The sequence below is a fragment of the Charadrius vociferus genome, unplaced genomic scaffold (assembly GCF_000708025.1).
Source record: "Charadrius vociferus isolate BGI_N301 unplaced genomic scaffold, ASM70802v2 scaffold280, whole genome shotgun sequence".
Taxonomy (NCBI): Eukaryota; Metazoa; Chordata; class Aves; order Charadriiformes; family Charadriidae; genus Charadrius; species Charadrius vociferus.
In genome coordinates this window covers 79,285-107,008 of record NW_009646340.1, presented here as the reverse complement: position 1 = coordinate 107,008, position 27,724 = coordinate 79,285, and the positions used below count along the sequence as shown (strand labels likewise).

The window sequence follows — 27,724 nt, the reverse complement described above, 5'->3', positions numbered from 1 at the left end:
GAAATAAAAACGGAGCTGGAAAAGCAAAGGTAAATTATTAATTGCTGTAATCTATGCCAGAAAACAGCAAGTGGAATAATTTGATAGTGGAAATGTAAGAGTGTATATACATTATGGCAATGAATTTGTGAATACATAGTTACATATCTGTCTGCTAAAGACACGATATGGCCTGTGTGTTCCAATTACACAACGTTTCTGAGTATGGGTAGTCAAGCTGTAACTGCCACTGAATCTCCCTAGGAAAAAGCTGCAAAACTTCTAAAAAGTGCTAGTTTTCATTGCCTTTTACTCGGCTTAATATATCCTGATGGGAAATCATAAAGAGCATTAGGTACCCTCTGTTTGATAGTATGTGCTCTTAACCACCTACATCAAGAATACCAATTTAAATATTACTTAAATCCATATTTTAAAACACTTTTCCAGCGCTGTGCTGTGATTTAAAATGAGCTCCCAATGTGTTTCTCTTTGCTTAGTATTCCTCATATGGCCCCCGTTTAATTAATTCATAATAACTTTGACAGATTTATCACTTAAGTTGTGTAGGAGTTCCCCAGTATTTCAGGGGGTGGGACAGTGTTGGAGTGTAGTGAGGGAAGAGTTAAGTTGAAGCATATATTTAAAAGTTCAGATGCAATATTGATTTTTAAAGAAAATTGAACTTTGTTTAAGACGGTATGTGTGAGAAACTTGCATTACGTTTGTGTGCTGCTATGTACCATTCAGCTTTAAATTTAGAAAAGGGGGAAGTGTAGTTTGCTGTGACACACATGTTTAGAAAAATGAATAACTCTTGTTATCTGACCTAGAGAAGGCACTGCTGCTCCCCCAAAAGCAAACTTCATTGAAGCAGATAAATATTTCCTTCCGTTTGAACTGGCCTGCCAGTCAAAGTCTCCACGCATTGTCAGTACTTCGCTGGATTGTTTACAGGTAACTACTGTTCTGCAGCTTGGACAGAGTGAAGTGGAGAAACAGGCAGTTACAGTAGTCTCGCGTGCTGTTGGCATTCTTGGAGTGAAGAAGTACGGTCCTGAGCACGCACAGCTGTGCAGATGCCCACTATGGCTCCCTAGATGCGTAAACCATGCAAAATGGGTTATTATCAGACTTGGCTGAAAGTGCGTCTTGTCAAAGTCTGAAAAGTGTGCGTGGTGTTTTATAGTGAAGCAAGCCTTTATTGAAGCTTATGAATGCTTACCTTATTCAGTAAAGATGTTTCATCTGTGGTGCTTTAAAAGGGGTATTTACCGTGGTGTTTCTTGTAGTGCTGATGTCATGGGAGGTCAGACTGGAATCTTTCTACCTTGTTCCTCCTTAGATTTTTACAGAAAAAAACAAATGCAACTTAAGGGCAGAACCTTTTTGTTGTGGATCGGTACAAAGATTGATGTTAAAAATTTTTTTGTGTGGTTATGGTAGGAAGAAATGGTCTGGGTGGAAAAAGGTTGTGCATCACTTACTAAATCTGTTTTGTCTAGATGAGTGAACAGTCCAAGTATTTGGTAGCCAGACTATTGATGGTGTTAAATTTTTGTGTTAAAACTGGTTAAGTGAGGTATGCTGTCTAAAACCCCATTTTTATGATATACTTAACTGTATTTTACTTAACAGTATATGGTTGTCTAACCTGCATTCTTTCTACCTAGAAACTCATTGCATATGGACATATCACTGGCAATGCTCCAGACAGTGGAGCTCCTGGAAAACGACTGATTGACCGAATAGTTGAAACCATTTGCAATTGCTTTCAGGGTCCTCAAACAGATGAAGGAGTACAGCTGCAGATAATTAAGGTATCTTATTTGGTTCATTTTGGTGCAATATTAATTTTCTTTCTCTATCTTTGATTTTGTAACTGAAAAAAATGTAATGCAAAGCACTACTTGAAGCCCAGTTTCTCCATTTCTTACACTGTTAGATGTGTCATTGAACTTAGGGAGGTTGTCACCAGGTCAGACTTGGTATGTGAAAAGTATTTCCTCTTGATGAAGCAGAACGTAAGGGAATTCTTTATAAACATTTGTCCTTCTTTCTGGGATGAGCCACGGCCTGGATACTTTATCTTGTAGGCAGCTTGATGTTCATCTTTTAAGCTAGTAATGCCCACATTCATTAGGCTGATGAATTGCTATCAGCCTTCAACTGAAGGCACTGTAACTGTGATGTACTATCATGGCCTGCTGCTGCAGTGTGTCTGCTTGCGTGTCCATTTTTCCACAGAGTTCTGCAGTATATGTTCTCAACAAAGCATAGTAGTACCAGTGGTGTGTGTTCTGGTTCTGAAATGTACTTGGGCTAAGGTAGCTGAGATTAGAAGTTGGTGAACCTTCTAGTAATCTAATTTGATGGCAGTGTAGATTGGGCTTTTGCAGAAATTAAGCCATAGAATATAATGATAATTTTTTCTTTTGGAGGTTTCCTTAGTGGAAAACTAGTTGTGATAAAACACTTTAACAGCTCAGGAGAGGACAGAGATATGTGGAAGTTCTGTTAAACTTTGTTTGACTCGAAATGTCATTTCAGAGAACTAGAAGTGGGGGTGGAACTAGATGGTCTTTAAGGTCCCTTCCAACCTAAGCCGTTCTAGGATTCTAAGTTCCTTATAAAGTCTTATAAGCAGATATGTATTTCATAACAAACCCATTATTATTATGGAAGACCTGCATGATGTGTATTGCTCCCTACTTGCTTAGATCTAATTTTCACTGTTATGGTCCTTTTTCAGGCTCTCCTCACTGCAGTAACGTCTCCGTATATAGAAATTCACGAAGGAACAATTCTTCAGACTGTTAGAACCTGTTACAACATCTATCTGGCCAGTAAAAATCTTATTAATCAGACAACTGCCAAAGCTACCCTTACGCAGATGTTAAATGTCATTTTTACACGGATGGAAAATCAAGCTGTATGTAACTATTACTTTTGCTCATCTCAAATGTTTAGGCTTGACAAACGAACAGAAAACTTTTATACTATTTTTAATGGGTCTGTCATTGTGGTTGGATATCTATTGATTTGCAATTTTAAACAAAACGCAAACTGTCAAATCCTGCAGTGAAGCATACTGAAGCATACTGACTGATTGAAAATAAAATATGAAGCTTATTGCCGGTAACAAGGTTTCACACTATAGTTTCTGCTAAATAACTTTGTATAAACGAATGATGGGACGCCTTTAATATAAGCTTGAAGAGCATCTTTTTAATTTGACTAGCCAAGTGATTATATTTTCACTGTTTCTTGTTAACCTGTGAATTCACAAAGGAACATCAGTCATCATAGACATCTGTGTTCCCTTATCATGTTTGTGCCTTAGATTAACTTTCTCATATTGATTTTTCAAGATACAAGAATCCAGAGAAGTAGAAAAAACAAATCAGCAAAAATCCCAGTCTCCTGTAATTCAAGTGGTGTCCAAGTCTCCGAAGATTGGTCAGTTAAAGCACAGCTGTCAGGAGGACAAACCCACTGCTCCTGTGGGTGTGGAATTAACAAACGGTGAGCCCGAGAGGGCAGAAAATGGAGATGTGAAGTTGGAGCAGGATCTGACTCTCTCAGCATCAGGTGAACAAGAATAGGTTGTGTCTGTTCCTTTCAGTTACAATGTTTCTATTGGGAAATGCTCTTTTAGGCTATTCTGGGGAGACGTGACTGGGGAGATTGGCTCAAACGATGCTTGGGTTTTCTCAGTGGTTATTCAGAGTATACAGGCCATCCTTAGCTTGTCTGCAACTTCATAACCACTGAAGAAAGGCTCACGTTTTCACTAGAATTCTAGTACAACTATATATAGTTTATGTATATAGAATTATAATGGGATTTGACTTGATTATGTTGATAAAGGGGAAGGAAAGGAAGAGAATAATCATGGTACGTGGGAAGTGACAGAATCACTCTGAGGAAATTGAAGTCCTGTGGTAAAAATAATGTGTCTTACGAAGACCTTATGATAAGCATATACTGTATTCAGATCAGGAACGTAGGATATTCCAAAACTAAAAGTTTGTAACAGTTGATAAATACAAATAAGAAAATCACTGCATTAAAAATATCAGTGCTTTGATTTAAACAATGGAAATAACATCAATGGGTATTTTTGTATGACTTCTTGGAAATGGCTTTAGAGGAGAACTATTAAAGAAAACCTATTTTTAACCATTCTGCCTCTCTCATGTTTCTCTTTTTAATCTTCTTCCTAAACAAAAGTACTAATTCAAAATTATCTCTTTGTGTGTTTCATTAGAGGAAACAACTGATGGAGGAAAGGAAATGGTTAAAGGCATCTTGGAAGATGTGGTGAAGTCAGCTGTGAAAGGTAGAAAAATCTTCTGAAGTAAAATAGATGCATGTGTGTTGCCAAACTTTTATTCCTGTGATTATAAAACCATGGAAATTATCTTTTGTTACTAAGTATCTGTCAAGAACACCCACTAAGGCAGTAAGAACAGATTTTTATTGTCTCACAATATTCTGCTTTTGCTGGTAGCTGAGAAACTTTATAGTTTACCTGTGCTGCTTCTGTCCCACTTGGTTGTAGAGCTTCACAGAGTCACGGGATAAAAATGCTCAATATGTGATTTTAATCAGTTTTCCCTTTTTCCCTCTAGTGGCTGAAGAAAAGCAGGTAACAGAAACAGCTAAGGCTCTACCGGCATTAGAGACTGCAGATATTGCTCTTTCTGGCTCTAGTAATGAAAATGTACAAACAAATGGGATTCCAGATGATGGGCAATCTGTTTCCTCCACTGATAATCTGGTAAATAATTTCGCTGGATGTTAATGTATATTTAAGAAAGGAGAAATGTTTTTATCATGCCAACTAATACAGTGGGATTTTGGGGAGGAAAGGGACAGAAGCTTTAATGTATGCGTCCTGCTCAGGTTTCAAAAGGAAGCAGCAACTGCAATTTAAGTAGGTATTGAAAACAACTGTTCTAAAATTAAGTTAGTTGTATTTTAATACAGAGTGGGAGCAGAGGGGAAGAGTCAGTCAACATGTCAACAAAAGATCCACATCACTTGTAGTCCTGTTTAGGTTTAGTTTAAACTTTGCCAAATGTACCATTTTTATAATCTGTAGCTAAGTCTCAGAGGAGCTGTGAAATCTTCCTAATTGCTCTGTTCCTTTGTCTCACTGAGGATCTAATGTTGTGTTTCTTGCTTTCAAGGAAACAGATGTATCTGGACATCAAGCTGCTGCCAAATTTTCACATGTCCTACAAAAGGATGCCTTCCTTGTGTTCAGGTCATTGTGCAAGCTGTCCATGAAACCACTTGGTGATGGACCACCAGATCCCAAGTAATGAGATTGTATTTATTATACTGTCCTCTTCAGGTAGCTTTTGGAGATGGTTAGGTAGCTGCTGTATCGTAAAAGCAGGTATTCAAAATTCACCTCTCGGGCCCTTGTTTCAGTTAGCTTGGTGAATCTAGGATTGAAACTTGCTTCAAATTATTAAAAATGTAGTACTGGAGGGTTTTTTGTTTAATGGGCTTATTAATCTTATCAACTGAAGTGGTCTTGACTATAGTATTTGTGAAGCTATTGATGGGGGAGTGAGGGAGTGCTTCTTAGTAGCACTGAATTGCATCTGTTATCCTAGTCTAAGATGTTAATACGCCTGGAAAATCTCCAAATTAAGATGGTCGACGTTGTCCAAAAATCACTTGTGGGCTGATTTCCACCCCTCCTGTCCCCCACATTGAAATGAATTAAAATAGCAGTCATGTCTTCTTGACAGCAGAAGTGTTATAGTGCTCATGTTGAATACAAGTATGTATTCAGAAATACAATAAAAATACATTTAATGTTGGATTTCTTTCTAGATCCCATGAATTGCGTTCTAAGATAGTGTCTCTCCAGCTTCTTCTCTCGGTACTGCAGAATGCTGGTCCAGTTTTCAGGACACACGAAATGTTCATCAATGCAATCAAGCAATATCTTTGTGTAGCATTATCTAAAAATGGAGTATCTTCTGTTCCTGATGTATTTGAGCTCTCTCTTGCCATCTTTCTCACGCTGCTTTCAAATTTTAAGACCCATTTAAAAATGCAGATTGAGGTGAGAGACTTTTTATCTATTGTTTGGATGATGCTGTAGTTCTCAAATAAAAATACTGCAATGATAAAAAGACAGCTGGAAGCTAGAAGTTAATGTCTTAGTTTTGTTTGCTTGCTAAACTAGTATATTACTACTGTATTCAAATTCTAATATGCACGAGATGATACTCTTCAAGAGAAATTACTGAATAGAAATGAATTTGTACATTTGACATGGTTCTAATAAGTTTCAGATCGTCAAGTCCTTTACCTCATTTATTTCGCAGGTGTTCTTCAAAGAGATCTTCCTGAATATTCTAGAGACTTCTTCAAGCTCCTTTGAACACAAATGGATGGTGATTCAGACCTTAACTAGAATTTGTGCAGGTATTTCCATTGTTGTGAAAACCAGTCGGTTCCTCTGGCAGCAGATGAAAATTATTTTGAAGACAAATGCCACATGAATACTAAGCGTGAAAAATTAAATTTGATCTCATAGTGCTTGGGTGAAATGTCTGAGTTCATCCCCATTGCCTGCTCCAACTGGCTGATTCCTATTATGCTGAATCCTAATACTTGCACTTTCTTTTATTTTCAAGATGCCCAGTGTGTAGTGGATATTTATGTTAACTATGACTGTGATTTAAACGCTGCTAATATATTTGAACGCCTTGTAAATGATTTGTCCAAAATCGCACAAGGACGAAGTGGGCATGAGTTGGGAATGACTCCTTTACAGGTAAGAACAACAGCTTTGAAGATAAGGTATTATTTTTTCATAAATGGTGCGTCTGCATCATTATTGATACTTCCAGTGGTTTGTGTTGCTTTATATGTTACTAATGTTACTTATGTTTTATGAGTTAGCTAATTTGCAATTGGGTGCTGAAGCAGTACGATTAATTTACTTGATGATTTTGCTGCATGTTTCCATTGTGGCACTAAGCTTGTTCTGGCCTCTTTTGTTGGGCTGCCGTGGGAGAGAGAATCAAATGAGCCTTCTTTTGCCTTACTCAAATGACTTTCCTTCTGGGGCTTATGAACCAGCAGTACCTTCATTGTGTGCTTGCTTTACACAAACTTTTTGTGCTGTATTTCCACCACAAGTATTTTCTTTTTAAAATTATACTTCCCCAGTCCTTAGAGGGAGGGTGGAATATAGACTGCTTTCTGCAAGAGCAGGTATTTCTGATATTGGCCTTGTCCTACAGCACTGTTTTTCTAGCTCAGCCTAATGGCTTTCAGGGCTGAAGTGAACTTGGTGCCAGTGTTGGTCTCGGAAGTGAGTGCACCTCACACCTTTGATTAGAATTATATCAGTGCTTGCTTGAATTTGCCCGCCCCTCCTGCCCCCATGGTCTTTTGACCAGAAGATGGAAGTAAAAACCAGGAGACCTTTGTTTCAGATTTTGAATAGAAAACTTCTACTGTACCGCTAAGGTAGTGAGACACTTGTCAGATGTCTCCACAGGTAAGACCCTATAGAGGCTTACTGGATGGTCATCGTACAACAAAGGTGCATTTGGGATTTAGTGTATGTTGCCCTTTGGTTGTACTCATCAGTTGTCAATAGACCATCTGCTTAAAGCAGCTGGAAAGTGTTCTGATGTCAGTCTGGTTGTGGTTGCTTTTGGCCTGGATGTATCCAACCTAAATAGTCAAGGGGCAGAAACTTTGTATACCAATAGATTTCCCCCTAACTGATGAGCTTTCAAAGATTTGAATGGTGTGATGTAATGCTTTCTAAAAACTTGTGGATATACATACATTGGTTTGGGGTTTTGGTGTGTTTTTATTTTTTATTTTTTAGGAGCTAAGCCTGAGGAAAAAAGGACTTGAATGTTTGGTTTCTATTTTAAAATGTATGGTAGAATGGAGCAAAGACCTTTATGTGAACCCCAATCATCAGGCTAGCTTGGGTAAGATTGTTGCCTTATGGAGAGACTAATTTGTTTGATAAGCTTGTTCTTGTGTTTTTTTGGTGTTTAGGAGCTTTTCAGAAGTGTGGGTGCTAGGTCTTTACATAACAATTGTTTGTAAAATACTTCATTTACATAAACAAATAGTTAATGCTGTCACAATAATGGACTCTCCAAGTGTCTGGTTCAAATAACCAGGTTCTATTTAAGAGCTTTAGCCAGGCCACTGTCTACACTCTTAAAGTTGGCTTATGTAGCACAAGACGTGGCAGATCTTGCGGTTGCTAAGTTGAAGTACAATAACTTCTCCATAGTTGCTGCTGCTCTTCTGCCTTTTGTTGGATTATTTTAGAATTGCATCAATGTGGCATCTTCATGTAGCGTAGACCGCTAAAAAGTAGGCAGTAAAATAAGAATATTGTCTGATAAATTTGTACTAAAAAGTTTTATAACTATAAGCTTTTGACTGAACAGTGTAACTTAAGTCTTGCTCTGTTTATAAACAGGCTCATTTAAACCATCAGAACAGGAAATGGCTGAAGGTAAATGCCTTGAGAGTGGAGGGAGACGGAGTAGTGTCAGTTCCTTGGACTCCACTGTGTCCTCAGGAGTTGGAAGTGTTGGCACCCAGACTGCTGTCCCAGATGATCCTGAGCAATTTGAAGTCATCAAGCAACAAAAGGAAATAATTGAACATGGGATAGAACTGTAAGTCCAGTATGACAGGAAAATAAAAGTTAACTAGTAAAAGAAACTATGTGTACAACCATATTTTTTTGTATGGTCTTACCCACTGCAGGAACACTTACAAATTGATCTTAATGCTGAAGACTGTTGCCTGCTGTTGTCAAAAGCTAATGCTGGAGGCTATTGTCATTAAAAGGAATTCAGTGAAATGTTAGGTGGAGTGGAGGGTCATTTCACAGCTTTCCTTTGTGCTGGTTCAGCTGTGTAAGAGAGGAAAGTGTGTGTATACTGAGAGAGAAATTGATTTGAGCAGGCAGGCTAATGTCTTTCACAGTTTGTTGTCTTTTATTGAAATAGAGTTTGGAGAATTGAATTGTCCAGCTATGCTTTATTTCTTTTTCATTAATTTGAAAATCTTTATGTCTGTAAATGGTATGAGAAAGTCTTTAACAGCAACATTTTTAACGTTTTATGGAAACTCTCTAATTTTTAATATTTCACAAGGGTCAGTTTTCAAGTGAGTTTCCCAGCACTAACTTTTAAGTGTATCAGCAACTGAATGTACCCTATGAGATGTAGTCTAGTCATATTGTAAATATTTGTTGCCCGTTCTTTTTGACTTCTTTTCTGACTAGAAAAGAAGACATAGAGGTACAGCATAGAATCTTTGGTTTAGAAGGGCTCTGTAAACCTAAAATGTTATAGGCTGTGATATTTTCCAATCTTATGTCTCAATTGCTCCATGTTTTTGTCTGAATAGATTTAATAAAAAACCAAAGAGAGGAATACAGTATCTACAGGAGCAGGGGATGCTTGGCACTACAGCAGAGGACATTGCACAATTTTTGCACCAAGAAGAACGTCTCTGTTCTGTAAGACTACATGCAACATAAAATAATTAATACTCTTGCCTATATCATCTTCTCCCCGGTCTTCTGATGTATGCATGCACCGTGTCTGTATGCACTGTCTCTTTAGTTCATATTTTGTTAATAGGTAACTGAAAGTGTAAGGGTTCTCACGAAGATACTTAATACCAATGCTACTTTTCTATTTACTTGCTGTCCCAGGCTCTTTAGTAAAGTAGCTGTGTTTACAACAAAGTGCTGAAGGGATTCCCCATAAATGGGAACATGCGTTTTATCTGCATTAATAATATCTTGCCAGCAAAGGAATATCACATACTGCAGTGGCAAAGCATTCTCCACTGCGTGTGAAACTGGGCACAGTTCAGCTTTCCTTGGCTGTGCAGTAATGCAGATCTCGCCTTGGGGAGTGAGGGAAGCGAGAATATGCAGACTAAAGGTATTTTCTAATGATGCTGGTTTCTTGTCATCCCTCTTAACGGTTACTCTGCCTGCTCAGTGAAGCATATTAGTCTTACAAAACTGACAGCTGTGCAATTCTTGTACTATAAACTTTCTTGCAAAGCTGGCAGTTGGATTACACAGTAATAACTGTCTCTTGTGTTTTTAGACTCAAGTAGGGGAATTTCTTGGGGAAAGCAACAAGTTTAACAAGGAAGTGATGTATGCCTATGTAGACCAGCTTGATTTCTGTGGAAAAGACTTTGTCTCTGCTCTCCGTATATTTCTGGAAGGCTTTCGTCTGCCAGGTGAAGCCCAGAAGATCGATAGATTAATGGAGAAGTTTGCTGCTAGATACATTGAATGCAACCAACGGTAATTCAAAACCTTTGTATTGCACAAGTGAAGAATGGCCATGTTGTTTGGGGCGCTTAGGGGCAAGGTGCAACTCAGTCATACCAGGTCAAGAATTTCTACAGGCTTGTATGAGGAGCAGATCCTGTTGCTAATATTGGTGCTGAACCTCTTCAGCAGCTAGGCAAAATGGAAACTTTGGATAGAAAGTATACTGATGCTGGCATTTCATTAAATCCCAAATACTTACTAGAAGGAATTATTGGAGGAGGGAAACCCTAAGTATGTTAAATTGTTTCTGTATTAGCTGTTGTGTTTTTAAACAAATGTAGATCAGTCAAGTGTAAACAACAGTAATAAGCAGTAGCAATTGCTAAAATTAATAGCTAATAAGATGTTATGCATGTTTTTGCTTGCCCACTAGACGTTGAACAAGACATATATCTGTTAGTTGACATCAAGGAGGCAGTGTTGCTATTGTTTCTAATGCAATAAACTAGCATTAAAGTTTAGCTAGGTGTTCAGGCTTAATTGGTTCCAATTCCTTAGTCCAGTTGGTGCATCACTGGGTTGAGTTTGTATAATTCTTTTTGAAACCCTGGGAGTGAAAAATAAGCTGTTCGTTAGCTTTTGTAGGATTACCCAAGGAAGGATAATGTATAATCTTTTGGGAATGTACTTGAAAATTCCAGTCGTAGCTAGTTTTCAACATTGTGAAGAAGATGCTTTTACATTTTTCTCCCCTATTGTTTGCATTTTAAAACACTTGGGGCTTCACGCATTTCTAAAGACTAATCTTAGGCTCTGTTAGCTCTTTGGTGGGATGCATAGCCCTTCTGGGTATTTTTCTTGCACGTAGAAATAGAGCTAAGGGATTGAGGAATCGGAGCTCTAAAAACCTGTTGTGTTTTTTTGTTGTTTTTTTTTTTTTTCCTCCCTTAGGCAAACGCTATTTGCTAGTGCTGACACTGCCTATGTTTTGGCGTACTCTATTATAATGCTGACTACAGACTTGCACAGTCCACAGGTAGAAACTAAAAAATGAACTTGTAAAAGTTCAAATTTCCCTGGAACTTGCATTCAAAATCTGATATCTAACTTTCATTCTTTTTTACAGGTAAAAAATAAAATGACAAAGGAGCAATACATTAAAATGAATCGAGGAATCAATGACAGTAAAGACCTGCCAGTAGAGTATTTATCCACAATCTATGAAGAAATAGAAGGAAAGAAAATTGCAATGAAAGAGACAAAAGAATATGCAATTACAACCAAGTCTAGTAAACCAAGTAAGAAGGAACTAAAAACTGGAAAGACTACAGTGCTCTTGAATTATTGCAGTAACTTTCAGGATGGCATAGTGGAGTTCAGATCACTTTTTGAAAACATCTTTGTGCAATGCATAAATTACATTTAAAATTACTAATATAGATATTTGGAATGAGACTGGCTCAGTTATAACTTAATACTGATATTTCTGTGATGGAAGCATAGCTGGGAAAGTGCATCTGACACCATTGCGGAGATTTGGTTTGTTGATTGTTTTTGTGTTGTTTTTTTTTAATTGGAAAGTGCGAGGGGAAAATGGTAGAATAACTGAAGGTGGCACTTTGCAAGTTAACTTATGTGCTAGACAACAGGTGAGTTTTTGGTTTGGGTTGGTTTTTTTGTCATCTTATCAGTAGCATGTCATAGTTCAGAGGCTGGTAAGTGCTGCAGTCATTGTGCTAATGTTTGAAAAAGGGAGAGATCAGAGAATTTGTCATGATCTAGTCACCTATCCTCATCTAGACCAAATAAGGACTTCTGTGTGTAGTGTACACTAGAAACCAGTATCCCTAGCTGTACTCAGCTGTTCTGAGCAAAAGCAGGTATTAATCAAATTAGTGAATTCTGAATCTTCAGCGTAGTGTTTTTCAGTGGTTTTGGTGCAGTTTGCAGGTTTCCTAGACCAAAATAGGAGTGAAATTCATTTGCTTGAAAACTGAAGTTGCAACCTTTAGTATAAGGATAAAGAAACTCTAAGTTACTAATTTATTTATAAAGTTGGTAAGGGCTAGTTTTGTTTTGAGGATGTCGGCTGAAGAAGGTGAAGGATTTTCCTTCTCTTTTTACAGGCAGAGTGACTTATTAGACTATGCTGCTCTGACTTCCAATGATTAAGTCATAATGTGTGGCCTATAATAAAGGGCTGAAATGGTTATTTTGTATAGAATAAAGTCTTAAGTTGGGGTGTGGGTTTTAGTGCTGGAGTTCTTTGCTTGCAACCTATGACAACCTCCTGAATTCTAACATTCTGGAAGATTTTTATCTTTAGACTTCATTTGCAATACCTTTATTTAACGTTTTGTGATGCTCAACGCAAAGACATGGAATATGCTCTTATAAAAAAGAAACCAATGCAACTGTGTGGTGTTCCCCTTAGGTGTAGCTAACGAGAAGCAGCGGAGGTTGTTGTACAACTTGGAGATGGAACAAATGGCTAAAACAGCTAAAGCCCTCATGGAGGCCGTAAGCCACGCAAAGGCTCCTTTTACTAGCGCCACTCATCTAGATCATGTCAGACCCATGTTCAAAGTGAGTGTGAAGTTCTCCTTGTATCGTCATTGCTAAGAGCTTTAAGTGTGGAAAATTACTCTGAAGTGTTAAGTAACACAACAGGTGGACTCTTTGGGTATATTTGGGTTCAGTTACCTATTGTTTCGGGCTAAAATTGTAACAGGTTTCTGAACTTAAGTTTCTTCCTTTCTCTAGCTTGTATGGACTCCATTGCTGGCAGCTTACAGTGTTGGCTTGCAGAACTGTGATGACACAGAAGTTGCATCCCTTTGTTTGGAAGGAATACGATGTGCAATTAGAATAGCCTGTATCTTTGGAATGCAGGTTTGTATAAGACTTAGCGTGGCGCTTGCTAAGGGCTGTGTAGGCTCTGGGAGGGAGACTAAGAATTACTTCATTTTCTATGTATATGTTTTTTGTATGTCATCCGATTTCTTGAGATGGTAAAATAAAATATTACAATCTCGTTTTAGTTTAAGACCTTGATATCCTCAGGCTTTTCTTCAACTCTGCTTTCCTTTTATTGCTGAGTCTCCTATTAAGAGTGTTTGCTAACTTGCCTCTTACGGTCCATCAGCTGAAAAGTGCTATAATAGTGCCACCTATACATAGAAGGAAAATTGTGTAGGCATGTGGGACAAGTAGCTTTCTCTAACTCTTCAGGAACTTGATTATAGTGCTTGTTTCTCTTGTCTTGTAGCTTGAACGAGATGCTTATGTACAGGCCCTTGCTCGGTTTTCCTTGTTGACCGCCAGTTCCAGTATTACAGAAATGAAACAGAAGAACATAGATACCATTAAGACACTTATTACGGTCGCTCACACAGATGGCAACTATCTTGGCAACTCCTGGCATGAGGTAAAAACTTGATTAGTTTAAATAGTGCAACTGCATTGTCCTCTGAAAACTTGCAGGTTCTTATCTTCTACTACTTTCAGTCTTTAGTAACTGCATTTAGCTCCCAGCATGTGTCAGAACCCTGTTTAGAATGTGGACACAAGTGTATTATTTTGCTTGTGTTTTTTTAATCTATGTGTGTGTATGTATGTACAGATATGATCTAGATGATCTTTAAGGTCCCTTTCAACCTAAACCATTCTATGATTCTATATAAAATAATGCACTGCATTTTTTTCAGACCCTATAGACACTGTGTGACTAATATTGTAATTTTTGTAAGTGCTTTTGATATGTAATTAAAACGACATTAAAATCTCATTTGACTTCAGAGAATTTTGCACGGAAACTATTGCATTCTTGTTCATGTAAACAAGCATATTCTAGCTCACAGGTCCAGACTTGTCTGTGCAGTGTTTGGCAACATTTATACGATGATCACGTGAAAAATTAGAGCTAAAATAACTTGGTGGGGGATAGGTAAGGATAGGTTATCAGGATAATACATATTTTCTTAAAGCATGTTTTCCAGGAGCTCTTTAATCGATGTAAATCTGTGTCGCTGCTAAAAGGGGCATCCCTGCTGCATTATGTTCTCTGGCAATAGTCTTTGGTTACATGATAATATGAGCCAAAAAGTACTCTAGCTGACAAATTACTTGGACCTGGCTTACAGCATACCCTCACAAATGCTTTTGCCAGTCCAAGGGGTGTTGCAGTGGGGGAGTAAGAAAGAGGAGATAGTCAACTTCGTGCTAATGGCAAGGCATAATTTTGGCATTTTCACTGTCTACGTTGGAGCCATTATTACTCAAACTGGTAGCTGAACTCTCTAGAAAATCGACTGCCAAGTTGTTCATAGTTTTGAAGGCTGATGCTGTGAGAACTAATAGAAAGGTTTCCTCTAGTAGTTAGAGATCCAAGTTAAGTTTTTGGGTACTGTTTATTTTTCCCCGTATTGGAATAATTCGTGGCAGCTGGTGATCTTGAATGAATCACTCGACTTTATTTCCAGTTGGATTAGTAATGCTTCAGCTACATCAAAACTGTTATTGTTGTCAAAGTTGTTTTAAAGGTTAGAGAACCTGGGAAGGCTATAAATATTAAATACAAATATACGTTAAGAATAAAAATATAATGGTACCCAGAAACATAATGTTTAAATGTCTTTTGGTTTTAGATCTTGAAATGTATTAGCCAGCTGGAACTAGCACAACTTATAGGAACTGGAGTGAAAACTCGGTATTTATCTGGCTCTGGGCGTGAAAGGGAAGGAAGCATTAAAGGCTATGCATCTGGAGGGGAAGAGTTTATGGGCCTGGGATTAGGTAAGACTTCTTGGACTTCACAAAGGTGCACATATAAGTGAAGTATGATGGCTAAGAAAGCTTAATGTTATCAGATATTAAAATATATTTACTTGCTTCTGGGGGAGCTATATTGGATTAATGAAACTTAAAATTGAACTGTATATTTCAAGATGTATAAGTAATTACCAGATACGTTTTAACTTTGTAAATGGGTTAAGCTACTTAAAAAAAACTCCCCCGAATTTATTTGCTGGAATATGTTTTTGTCAAAACTGTTTTACCATATTTAGTAAGTCATGATTTTGTTACCAGTTTTATCAGTTCTTTTTTTTCTTTAGGCTCTGTTTTTAATAGTAAAAACATAAGCTGTTTACCTTTAGGAAATAATAGATGTTTCAATGATTGATAACTGGTTTTCCAAAGGAATTTCTTACCTCTGCATGTTGGGCTTGCTGTTCCAGTTCCTATTGTTCCTGCATTATGTGCAAGAAACAAACCTTAAATTTTAAGCTGTAAATTAGAGGGACAAGGGAACTTGCCTAAATCTTTGTAAAACCATCAAGGAAACCTTTTAATTTGAAAACAATCTGTAGTTGATGCTGAATATAACAGAACTGTGCCCAACATTAACTACTTGTATCTGACTTAGAGTTAATAGTTTAAAATAATACTTTATCACTTCCAATTTTTATTAACAGCATTGCATCATCTAAACTTAATAAACATGATGGTCAAAACACAATGCCCCGAGGCGAAAAAAAAAAAATACTTCCTACTGGATGTTTATTTTGTAATACTCTGGCACAGATCTGGCGAAGGCACCATCTGTTCCATGTAAATTACAAGCTAACTGAAAGCAGTAGTCATTTGTCTTCATCCACTTGTTTAAAGTTAATATAAAGTCACTATTTCATGATGCTAAATACTGGTTTTTAATGGCTTTTATTGCAGGCAACCTCGTTGGAAGTGGAGCTGATAAACGGCATATGGCGAGCATTCAAGAGTCCGTGGGAGAGACCAGTTCACAGAGTGTAGTGGTAGCAGTAGACAGGTACCGAGAATATAATCTCTTTCTGGGGAAAATGTGACTTCAGGTTACTGACCATCCTTACTTTATTTGCAGACTCTGACAGGGACTTTTGTTCTTGAACGCTATTTTTCTTGTGAGAAAGATGCTGATACTTAGATGCTTTCTCTGGACTCACTAAGCATATCTCTTCAGGCATGTAATATTCACAAAGGAAAGACTGTCGTTAAATGGTAGTGTAACTAATGTAGCGTATTGTGAGAAGGGGCACTGCACGTGTGCAAATGTTCTTAGACTTTTTCCTTTGGATTAAGCCAGTGAAGACCAGAATAAGGTTGGTATTACAATATTTAGCTATTTTTGTTTTACAAATCTGTCTGATAATTGTTTAATGTAACTGTCACCTAGATGACTGCTCCAGCACTACTTGGCCTGGATAAAATTGTGAGCCTGTTTCCTGCAGTGGGGAAGGAGCATCATAGACTGACTTGCATCAGGGAAGAGAATGCTTAGACTAGGGGAAGGACATGAACTGCTGCCAAGGAGTAAGAATAAAACAGTTGCAGAGTTCATGGCATGGAGGATTGTAAAGTACCTGCAGGAGATGTGCTGACGTTTGCCTAGAGCACTAAGATGTGATTGACTCTTGTGGATGCGCAGCTAAAACTGCAACTCATTTATTTGTTCCGTAGGATATTTACAGGATCAACTAGGCTGGATGGAAATGCAATAGGTATGTATGCTAACCATTTGGTGGATTATAGGAACTCTTGCAATGTAACTTCCTGAACTTACGGTAGCGTGCTTTAATGTTCAGTTGACTTTGTCCGATGGCTGTGTGCTGTTTCCATGGATGAGCTGGCTTCCCCGCACCATCCACGCATGTTCAGCCTGCAGAAGATAGTGGAGATATCATATTACAACATGAATCGCATTAGGCTGCAGTGGTCGAGGATTTGGCACGTGATTGGAGATCACTTCAATAAGGTATATTTTTTTTAAATCAAGTTACAGAACATACATGAATAGCAGGACTTCTTTAATCACCTTTTTCCTTTTATGTTCTTCATAGTGTAGGTTCTGATAAAAAAAAAAAACAAACATCCATTAAAGGCACCTAAAGGAAGTATCTATTTAAGATGTGAAGTGTATATACAGAAATGGAAATGTTTATGGGAATGATCTTTAATCACTTCATTATATAATTTTGTATTTGTAACTTTTCTCTATGTCATTGTCTTATCCTTCTGATCAAATGCCAAGTTAGTTTTCCTCTAAAATATATACAGATGATCCTGGAACAACAAAGTTGTTTTCCTTAGGAAACTGGACCATGTTTGGGTGGGGTTTTTTTAACCTAAAATTTTAATTTTTTTTTACTGTCTAGCTGGCTATTATAGTTCTGCACCTGTTGCATACAGAATCCATGGGTTGGATCAAATGCCTGAGAAAACCCTCTCAGAAAGTAACCCCCGTCTTCTAAATATGTGAAAACTAGAATGTCCTAGCCATTTTTAGTGGACTGACATGAAACTTGAATGATGAATTTGTTACTCCTGTTAGTAATAGGTTAGCTGGTAAGTGTTTTGAAAATGTGCTTTTCTTCTAGGTTGGATGTAACCCTAATGAAGATGTTGCCATCTTTGCAGTGGACTCATTAAGGCAGCTGTCAATGAAATTTCTTGAGAAGGGAGAGTTAGCCAACTTCCGCTTCCAGAAAGACTTCCTAAGGCCTTTTGAGCATATTATGAAGAAAAACAGGTGTGATGCACTGCAATTTCTGTGTTAGCTTGCTTTAGTCCTACTTAAAGATGTTACTTGGTATGGGTTAGATTGTTGCGTACATGGAAGTAGCACAGTTACTTGACAAGTGGCACAAAGTCTTACTTTTTTTTTTCTTTTTTTGAGATCTCCAACTATTCGGGACATGGTAATACGCTGTATTGCTCAGATGGTGAACTCTCAAGCTGGTAATATTCGTTCAGGCTGGAAGAATATCTTTGCAGTCTTTCATCAAGCAGCATCAGACCACGATGGGAATATTGTGGAGCTGGCCTTTCAAACTACAGCACACATAGTTAGTAAGTAATTCTTGACCGATAGGAGTACCCAAATTAGCTTAGTTGCTGTGATTCTGGTTTTAAAAGGGCCATCTGAATAAGACTTGTGTTTCCAGGTAAATAAGCAGAAGATCTTGCAGCCAGACTGTTTAAACTCTGCAGATAGGTCTTACCCGTTAAGTCTCCTGATTGCTATGGACAGGAGAAACCCGTTATAGATACCTCCTATAGAACTTTGGAAGTTTGGATCAGACTAAATAAGTTTGTATGTTGCCCCATCTGTCACAATAAATTGTTTTGGATTAAGGAACACATTTCACGAACTTCCATGCTGATTCAGTGTCGTATGCTGGGGATCATAAAGCTTGTGACGCTGAAATGTGACTGCTTCTGGAGCAGATAAAAGTATATTTGAACAACACACTGCTACCGCTTTCAAAGGAAGACAACTGACTGAAATAGTCTTGAAAAGGACCTTCGATATTGATTGTAGCGTTCTTAAATGTCCTGAAAACCCCTCTTCCCATGAAGTAGCATGGGGAGAAAGCTATGGGCAGCATTAATAAATGCAAATAGTAACATCAGTTTTTTTGCTAACTTGAATTGCACAGATCTTGGGAGTTGTACTTTCTTCAAAAGCTTGTACACATTGGATTTGTTTTGTATTTAGTCGATCCCTTAAGACAGAAATCTAACTGCTTCTTCCTCTCTTTCTACAGAAAATGAATAATTAACAGGCTTAGATAATTTAGGTAACTTCATTCACAGTAGGGAAGCTAACATCGAGCTTCCTTCCTATTATTTCTCAAAATATTTTAAGAGCTTTAGGTTGCATATGCTTTGGGAGTGAACCGAACCATATAAGCAATCCTAGATTATAAAATTGGTAATTATCCAACCTGAGAAAATGTGATGCTGACAAACTTGTATGGTGGGGCGGGATGGGAGAGAATGCAAGAGAAGACAGAACCATATTTAATCTGGAAGAGCTGGAGTGTGTTTATCTGCTCAGTAATGGTATACTATGGCTGACATCTGTAGATCAATGCTAGTTTATCTATGGATTTCAATACCAGTAAATTTTAAAAAGTGTACTTGTTTGTTCTTCACAGCAAATATTTTTCAACAGCACTTTCCAGCAGCAATTGACTCATTTCAGGATGCAGTAAAATGTCTTTCTGAGTTTGCCTGTAATGTTGCATTTCCGGACACCAGCATGGAAGCTATCAGACTTATTCGCTATTGTGCAAAATATGTTTCAGAAAGACCACAGGTATTTTCTTTTAATTTTTACGCTTGTGTATTCTTCCACTGTCTTCCACTGTTAAACTGGGACTGATCTTGTAACTAAGAAAGAGCTTTCAGACTCAAGCTTCAGTCTCCCAGCAGCAAATGTTTGTATTAAAAGCTTATTCAGAATTAGGAGTCATTTTGGTATTATGTAAGTAGTAAACTAGGTCTAATTAAAAGATTTCAAGTCTCATCAGTCCAAATTGGAAATAACTGAATGAAATAGTCTCTTTTTTTTATAGCATTAGGATGACCTGCAAAACAATACTTCGTGTTGTGTCACCATAATGATGTCTGGTTAAATTGGTTATAAACATGCATATTTTTTCTACATCAGTCTATTGTGTGAATACTTAATATGATAATCACGTTGCTGAAGAGAGCCTGGAATTAGATTGCAGTTGCGTGTTACCATTGCAAGATGTGCATGCTGTATTCAATATGCTACAGAAGTGTAGAACTGGTTTATATCAAACAAATTTCCTTATTACTGATACTTACATAGTTGTTGCCTGTCACTGTTAAACTTGCTTCCTAAAGTCCAAACCTCTGCAACTTGTAAAGCCTTTCGCAGGACTTAAATCAAATGGATTTAAGTATTTATTTTACATATTTTTTCCAGTATTTTTACAAATAGTTATGTCTCAGATTTATACTTATATTTTACAGGATTTGAGTGTTACAGTAGAAACTAAGCTGACGTTTCAAGTCTCTCTTTGCCACTAGTAGTATCTAAATCTGTCAGACTTAAAGATTTTTGACGTTTTTTTAAATATCTTTTTTTTTTCCTGACATCTCCAAGGTATTAAGAGAATACACAAGTGATGACATGAATGTTGCTCCTGGGGATAGAGTATGGGTCAGAGGATGGTTTCCCATTTTATTTGAACTTTCTTGTATCATCAATCGTTGCAAATTAGATGTTCGTACAAGGTAATAAAGCTTTTTTTAAATTTTTATTTAGTTAGTGAAAAGATCACAGGTATACCTTTTAACATCTCTTCCTTTATTTGTTTGGGTTTGTTTGTAGAGGCTTAACAGTGATGTTTGAAATAATGAAGAGTTATGGCCATACCTTTGAAAAGCACTGGTGGCAAGATCTGTTCAGAATTGTGTTTCGGATTTTCGATAATATGAAACTCCCCGAACAACAAACAGAGGTAAAAACGAACAAAACCCAGAAAGCAAGCAAACCTTAGCGTTGTTCTTTTAAGAACAATCAAGGCAGCAGTTTGTATTGTTTGTCTTGTCAGTGTGTTTCCACCCTCCCCATACTGCCACAAACATAACAATATGTTGTCGTATTCAGTGGTACGTATGAAACTTGTTATAATACTCAGTGACCTTTCTGTCTGTCTGAATATTTTTCAAGGAGAATATTCACACTTTTTTGTGAAAATGTATAATTTTCTGAACAGTATTCATGTGGCCAACTAAATGCTTCTGACAAGAGACCTGCAGTAGAGAGGCTTTTTACTCTTATCTAAATTCTACTCCTCTCCTCGGAGGCCGTGTCCTTTGTTGAATAGCCGTGCGTAAGCCGAATGCTATTATTGTAGAAGAACCAACATAAAAACAAAGACTTTTCATTGTTTCTGATAGAAATCTGAATGGATGACCACTACATGCAACCATGCACTTTATGCCATCTGTGATGTATTTACACAATTTTATGAAGCTTTAAATGAGATCCTTCTTCCTGACATACTTGCACAGTTACACTGGTGTGTAAAACAAGGTAGCTTATTTACTTGTATCTTTTGATTGATGTATTTTTTTAAATGCTCATTACTTAAGAAGGGGAAAGTTAACTGAATTTTGGAAGAATAAAAACTACCATTAAGACAATATGTTCTGCAATAGGTGGATGCAGTATGCTAGATATTGGAGCGTCTCTCTGTTTCATCAGTTAGGCAGCTCTTCTGTTAATGTGTTTATAATGTGTTTATGGTGCTATTGTGACACAGCAAAAGCTTTTAAAGAGTTGTGTTAATCTTCTGCCAACTACCTTTGTCCATTTGGCTGCACGATAAAATACCTTATTTACACATATATACATGTATGCATTCTGATATTTTTTTTCTCCCCCTCCCCCCTTCTCTCCACCACTTTTAAATATGACTTTCTAAAGAATGTGTTTTCTTTTGGGCTCCAAATCTGATGCCTGAAATCCTGCATATTGCTAGCATGGAATGCTGGGGGGACTACCTCGCAGGAAATCATAGGTTTCTAATTGGTGCTTTTCCTTCCTTTGTCTCTCTGTAAGCTTTTCTGCTTCTCTCCTGTCTTTTGTCTTCCCCATTTGGATTTTGGTCTCATGACGTCTATTTTGAAACACTATTTTTTATTCAGTAGGTTCCTAAGCTTGATATTATTGTAATATAAGTAGGCTTCAAGCTATGATACCATGCATTTCACAATATTGGCAAAGGTGTTTAATGGAGCAGTAATAGAGAATGCTTAATTTTTCATTGATATTGTAGAAGTTGATAAATATGGAACACTTCTTTCACAGATAATGAGCAGTTGGCTCGATCAGGTACAAACTGCCTAGAAAACCTCGTAATACTCAACGGACAGAAATTCAGCCCTGAAGTCTGGGGCCAGACATGCAATTGTATGCTAGAAATCTTCAAAACTACTATTCCTCATGTGTAAGTCCATAAATTTAAATGTCATACTAATACTGGATTCCAGAGCAACAATATTTACTTTTTTCTTTTTTTTTTTCCCCACTTTATGAAGCTTGCTGACCTGGAGGCCTGTGGGAATGGAGGAAGATTCAGCTGAAAAACACTTGGTAAGAGTTAATTTAGTGGAAGAAAAAAGACTGGAAGGGTTTTGTGTTAGGTTAGCTTTCAAAATATTTTATTGTAGTAAACTTGACAACAAATACTGGAATTGACATTAGCTTGTATTTGGTGTCATTGTAAAATAAGACATAAAGAATGGGTGCAGGAAGCCTTTGAATCTATGATTAATGAAGTCATCTGAAAACTGATAGCTGGTTGGTAGTTAGTGTTTTGGATTACTGAAATTGTTCTGTATTCTTTTCTAGGATCTAGACCTAGATCACCAGTCTTTAAGCAGCATGGATAAAAATGCTTCAGAAAGAGGACAAAGTCAATTTTCAAATCCAACAGATGAGAGCTGGAAAGGTGGTCCTTATACAAGTAAGGAAAACAAGCAAGTTTATTAAATGCAGTCTTAGTCCACTTCTGTAGTTCTGTAGAGAGTTTTGGGGCACTTAAACTTGGATTATATCTTTACAACGTGTGTGTCTTGCAGAGAAATTTTCATGGCATCACTAAATATCAAAATGCTAATGGTAATGTAGTGTTCTGCTAGCCTGTTGTAAGTGAATTCTTGTAAGTTGCTTCTTAAACTTGTGTTACTCCATTTCATTAGATCAGAAACTATTTGCCGGCCTCCTTATAAAGTGTGTGGTACAGCTGGAATTGATACAGACCATTGATAATATAGTGTTCTATCCAGCAACAAGCAAGAAGGAAGATGCTGAGCACATGGCTGCAGCTCAGGTACCATCAGACATATTTATAACCTTGTTGTGGCAGCAAAGTACAAAGACTATCAAATGCTCTGAAGTGTCTTTATGAAATAAGAGTATATAGTCTCTTCCTCTTTCTCTCAGAGCTACCCTGAATGTGTGTCTCATTACTATTAAGATGTGATTATTGTTTTTTTTATTATTATTTTTACTGCCTCCACTGTTTCCTGGCAATCTGCCTGTTGGATTATTATAATTAAATTACCATTATTTTGATTATCAATATAATAAATTGTCATTGTTTTTATAAGGACACATACTCATCATGAATGCTTCTTGTTTCTTTTGGCGAGAGCATTATTTTCTGTTTAGCCTGAGTGGCTTCATTTAGCCACAGTTGAGGCTTTGCTCAGCCTCGAGGTGTTTACACAGGAGGAGATGCAGAAGTTTAACTTTAGCAAGGTTAATGGTCAAGATTTAACTCATTGCCTGCCTCGGAGAGGTCCTTGACCCTGAAAATTCTGATTCTAGGGAATAGTGCAAGCTAGCTCTTGCTTGGCTATGTTAAGCTACAAGTTTGGGCTAGTGCATTCAGGTAGTGTTTTGGGGATTCCTAATGAAATTAGCTAAAAATATTGACCAATTTTAATGCCATTTGACATTAACCAAAGATGGGGAGTTTCTACACTATGCAACATTTAAACTTGCGCTATTTTTGTGGTTCGCTTTGTTTTTCAGAGTTCAGCAGACCTACTCAGTCAGCTTCTAGAGGAGAGGAAATGTTCTATATTGTATTGCTATCACTCTTTTATGCCTTGATAAGGGACATTCTTCCCTTGTTCTTGATTTCTTTTTTTTTTTTTTCCTTACCTGCTGAAAAGAGTGCAACTCTGATATTTGAAAGGACCATTCTGCTGTATTGTATTACACTAATATTTCACTTGAACCGAAAAATGGAATCTGGAGTTAGTGATACATGGTCTGTGAAGTATCGAAGTCTCTTAAGCTTATATAAAAAGAATACATTACTGATGCTCCTCTCTCCCTCTTTTCCCTCCCCACCCCCACTCCATTAGCGAGATGCATTGGATGCAGATATCCACATTGACACAGAAGACCAAGGAATGTATAAATATATGTCTTCACATCACCTCTTTAAGTTACTAGATTGTCTGCAAGAGTCTCACTCGTTTTCAAAAGCCTTTAATTCAAATTATGAGCAGAGAACTGTGTTATGGAGAGCAGGTGAGGCTTTTATTTTTAGTTTGATAAAAATACCGAGGTCCATTTCTACCTTTAGCTATGGAGATACAAAAGTATACCATGGCAGTAATCTCTGCGGTTAATCTGATAGTGTTGCATGCTTTTATTACTTGTCTTCTTCCTGATGGCTTGAATAATTATTTGCTAAATTATCTGCTTTTTTTATTAAATTAGAGCTTCACAGTAGGTACTACTATAGTTAAATATCTTCATAAATAAATTAGGTCTCAATCAAAATCAAGGAAATATTATCTGGACAAGAAATCATTACTCTTCACTAATGGAGGTATTGTTGATAAACTTTAACTCTTGGCTAGTAACTACAAATGTGAATGTTCCCTCTCTCCCTATGTGTAACTGATTTCTAGGGTTCAAGGGTAAATCAAAACCCAATCTCTTAAAACAAGAGACCAGCAGCTTGGCTTGTTGCTTGAGAATACTTTTTCGAATGTATGTGGATGAAAACCGCCGAGACTCCTGGGATGCTATACAACAGCGACTGCTTAGGTAAGAGTATCAGCTTGGTTCTGATGCGTTCTCTTTTCAGCCAGTATGGTGCATCTCTGATGCAAGTGTTCTGTTTTAAGTCACTGAGCAGAGCTTCAGAGCTATGAAGATATAGATATGACCGCTCTTTATTAAAAGTTAATTTAGCCATGACGAAGCAATCTACTTGGAATCAATTAAGCACCTTCTTGCCTGACATTAGCTTTCCTTTAGAGAAGTGGTGGTGTACAAATACTTTTCACATCTGAGTACATAATGACACTCAGAGGTATAATAAGGTATGGTAATCTAAACCAGAATGCAGTATAAACTGCTGTATCTCTGGAACTTAGATAAACATAGAAAATTGTGCTAAATAAATACAGAAAGGTATTGTGGGCCCCTTTATTTGAAAAGTGAGTTGTTGGTACATGAAAGTTCAGAGTGCTAATCTCTACTCAGATGTTGACAACTCTTAAACTTGTGATTGGCATTAATGTAGTGAATTTCAGTATCATTCTGATTTGTCAGCATCTATGGACGTGTTAATCTTTTTAGTGTGTAAAAGAGGAGGTTCCATTCCCTCTTTAATTAAAATAGCACCCCAAAAAAGCGATAGTAAGTGGTACAGTTTCTACCTTGTGTTGACAGCCTACAGCAAGGACCAAAACTTTATTAATACAATAGTAATCCCTCTTTAATCCGTGATGCTGAGCTCTGCAGATCTTTAATAAAGCGGTCTAGAATTGGAGGGAGAGCTTTTTCATGTTGCTGTTGCCTAAGCTTTCCCAGGATCAGGAAACAATGTTTGCAGATTGAAGGTAACAACACTTCAATTACAGAATGTTTATGAGGAAAATCACCTCTGACTCCGTGGGTCATGGACATTGACAACATGAAAACTGTTTCTGTTATCTGTAACAACTACTGTAACAGAAAAAACATCAAGACAAATGTGTGTAATTAAAGTTGTTGCATGTGTTGAAAACTTTCCCATGGAAATGCATCTTGCTTGAAAACAAAATACACTGAGAGGACAAACAGTGCATGTTATAAAAACTTGTTGTGGGTTTTCTTTATGGCTTGTCTGAAATGTGTCATTTCTTTAGTGTATGCAGTGAAGCCCTGGCATATTTTATTACCGTGAACTCGGAAAGCCACAGAGAAGCTTGGACCAATCTCCTGCTGCTGCTTTTAACAAAAACACTAAAAATCAATGATGAAAAGGTAAGAATAGGCTGGAAGTCATGTCTGTTTGCATTCAGGTATTTTTTCAGTTCTGTTTCTGTTGAATTCAATCTTTATTATCATCCATATTGCACGGTGGCTAGTTCGCTTATTAACATAGTCAAATAATTGTCACATCTCCATTTTTGCAAGCATTTCACATTGTAAAAAATCAGCCTGCATCCATGAAATTCACAGTGGTACAGAAATACTAATAGAATTACCGCAGAGCTTTCGTATAAAAGCGCAATGAGTGTGCAATAAAGGATGGGCTTGTGCTGTATTGCAGCTGTACAAGAATGACAGAGGTAAATTTCACCACCGTAAAACTGGAATTCTGGTTCCTTGATTGTGATGGCAAAAAATAATTCTCAGGATCTTAGCCCCTTTCAGAAAAAGGTGAATGCAAATATTCACTACACTAGGACATACAGAGAAACTTCTGGAAGTTGCTTGCTTTTTTTTTTTTTTCCTTAAGCTTTCCAATACTGTTGAGCTTCATCTTGTTTTAAGGTGTATTTTTTCATGGTGGCTTTTTTTTTTTCTGTATTGCAAAGCCTGTATTTTCACTTCACGCTTGTGTAGTTTGGGATAGTTTATTGCAATTTTTCAATATTGCAATTTATCAATATTTTAAGAAATTGGTAGTAATGGTGGCTTGGCTTCTCCATGTAGCAGCAATTCAGTCACGTCCCTGTGGTTATGGTGTGTTGTTAGAATAGTCTTAACTCTTTGTAGATAAAACATCGACTTGGCCATTCCTTAGTACACAATCCCAGTAGCTTTTTATAATAAAAAGTCCTGTGGTGAGTGTTCCATCAACTTTCCCTGTAACTAATACTGAGCGTTATTAGGAAATGAATAGAGGACAAAACATATTTCTTGTGTAAATTCATTTCAGATTTGCATCTTGAATACTGCCTGCAGTTCTGGTCCCCCATATCGAAAGGGGTGTAATGGCGCTGGAAAAGGGTTGAGAGTGTGTAATGGGAATAAGGGAACTGTATGTAGGTTAGACTTCCACTCAGTTATCCTTTATCTGGAAAAGAAATTAAAATGAGAGGTGCATAAAGTCATTATTAGCATGAAGGGAGGGAAAGGACTGATAATTGTGACACTGGAAGAGACAATGAATGAGCTGTTAGAGACGGAAAGTCACAGGAGTGGGGAAAACACCCAAAACCACACATAATGGAGATACTTCTTCACACACTGGTTCAGCTGTGGAAGGCTTTGTTATGTGTTGTGGATGGTATTTTAAAGAGGCTGGAGAAGCAACTGGACAAATTCACATCAGAGGTGGGTGTTTCTACAAGTAGTCCCTGATACCACCTCTAGCCTGAGAAATCCCTGAGCCACAAAATAGTCTGACTCTATTTTAGGGAAGTAATGCCAAATGCACTGTGTATGGTTTCCTGGAGGCATCTGCTAAGGCTGCTGCGGAAAACAGACACTGGGCTTGCGATGGCCCTTTGGCCATCCAGGGGGCCTTTGATTGGGTAAGACCTTGTGTTTTAACAAGTGGGTGTACCCATGAATGTGGAAAAACTCTGCGCTTTCTTACAGCAGTAGAGAATAACATTCTTTTTTCGTATGTTCTTTGATAGTTTAGGGCACATGCTTCAACATATTATCCATACTTGTGTGAAATCATGCAATTTGACCTGATTCCTGAGCTTCGAGCTGTGCTACGGAAGTTCTTCCTGCGTATAGGTGTTGTGTTCAAAATCTGCATAACAGAGGAGCAGATACGGACAACTGGGATGACCTTACCTTCATGGTAG

At 37.4% G+C, this 27,724-nt stretch overlaps 1 protein-coding gene across 1 annotated transcript; it reads left to right on the top strand.

Moving 5' to 3' along the window:
- Nucleotides 1-27,724, top strand: ARFGEF2 (ADP-ribosylation factor guanine nucleotide-exchange factor 2 (brefeldin A-inhibited); the record flags this gene model as incomplete). Its single annotated transcript, XM_009887310.1, has 38 exons — nt 1-29; nt 813-936; nt 1,653-1,799; nt 2,732-2,911; nt 3,351-3,570; nt 4,250-4,321; nt 4,614-4,762; nt 5,175-5,305; nt 5,833-6,067; nt 6,333-6,432; nt 6,645-6,784; nt 7,856-7,964; nt 8,471-8,672; nt 9,412-9,523; nt 10,128-10,333; nt 11,255-11,339; nt 11,430-11,601; nt 12,738-12,889; nt 13,067-13,195; nt 13,572-13,730; nt 14,950-15,097; nt 16,031-16,130; nt 16,799-16,839; nt 16,924-17,093; nt 17,716-17,867; nt 18,015-18,187; nt 19,279-19,439; nt 20,259-20,389; nt 20,487-20,616; nt 21,059-21,194; nt 21,972-22,110; nt 22,202-22,256; nt 22,515-22,629; nt 22,865-22,995; nt 24,041-24,209; nt 24,596-24,734; nt 25,823-25,940; nt 27,548-27,724. Coding segments are annotated over 38 exons (5,238 nt in total), but the record flags the coding sequence as incomplete, so codon positions are not given.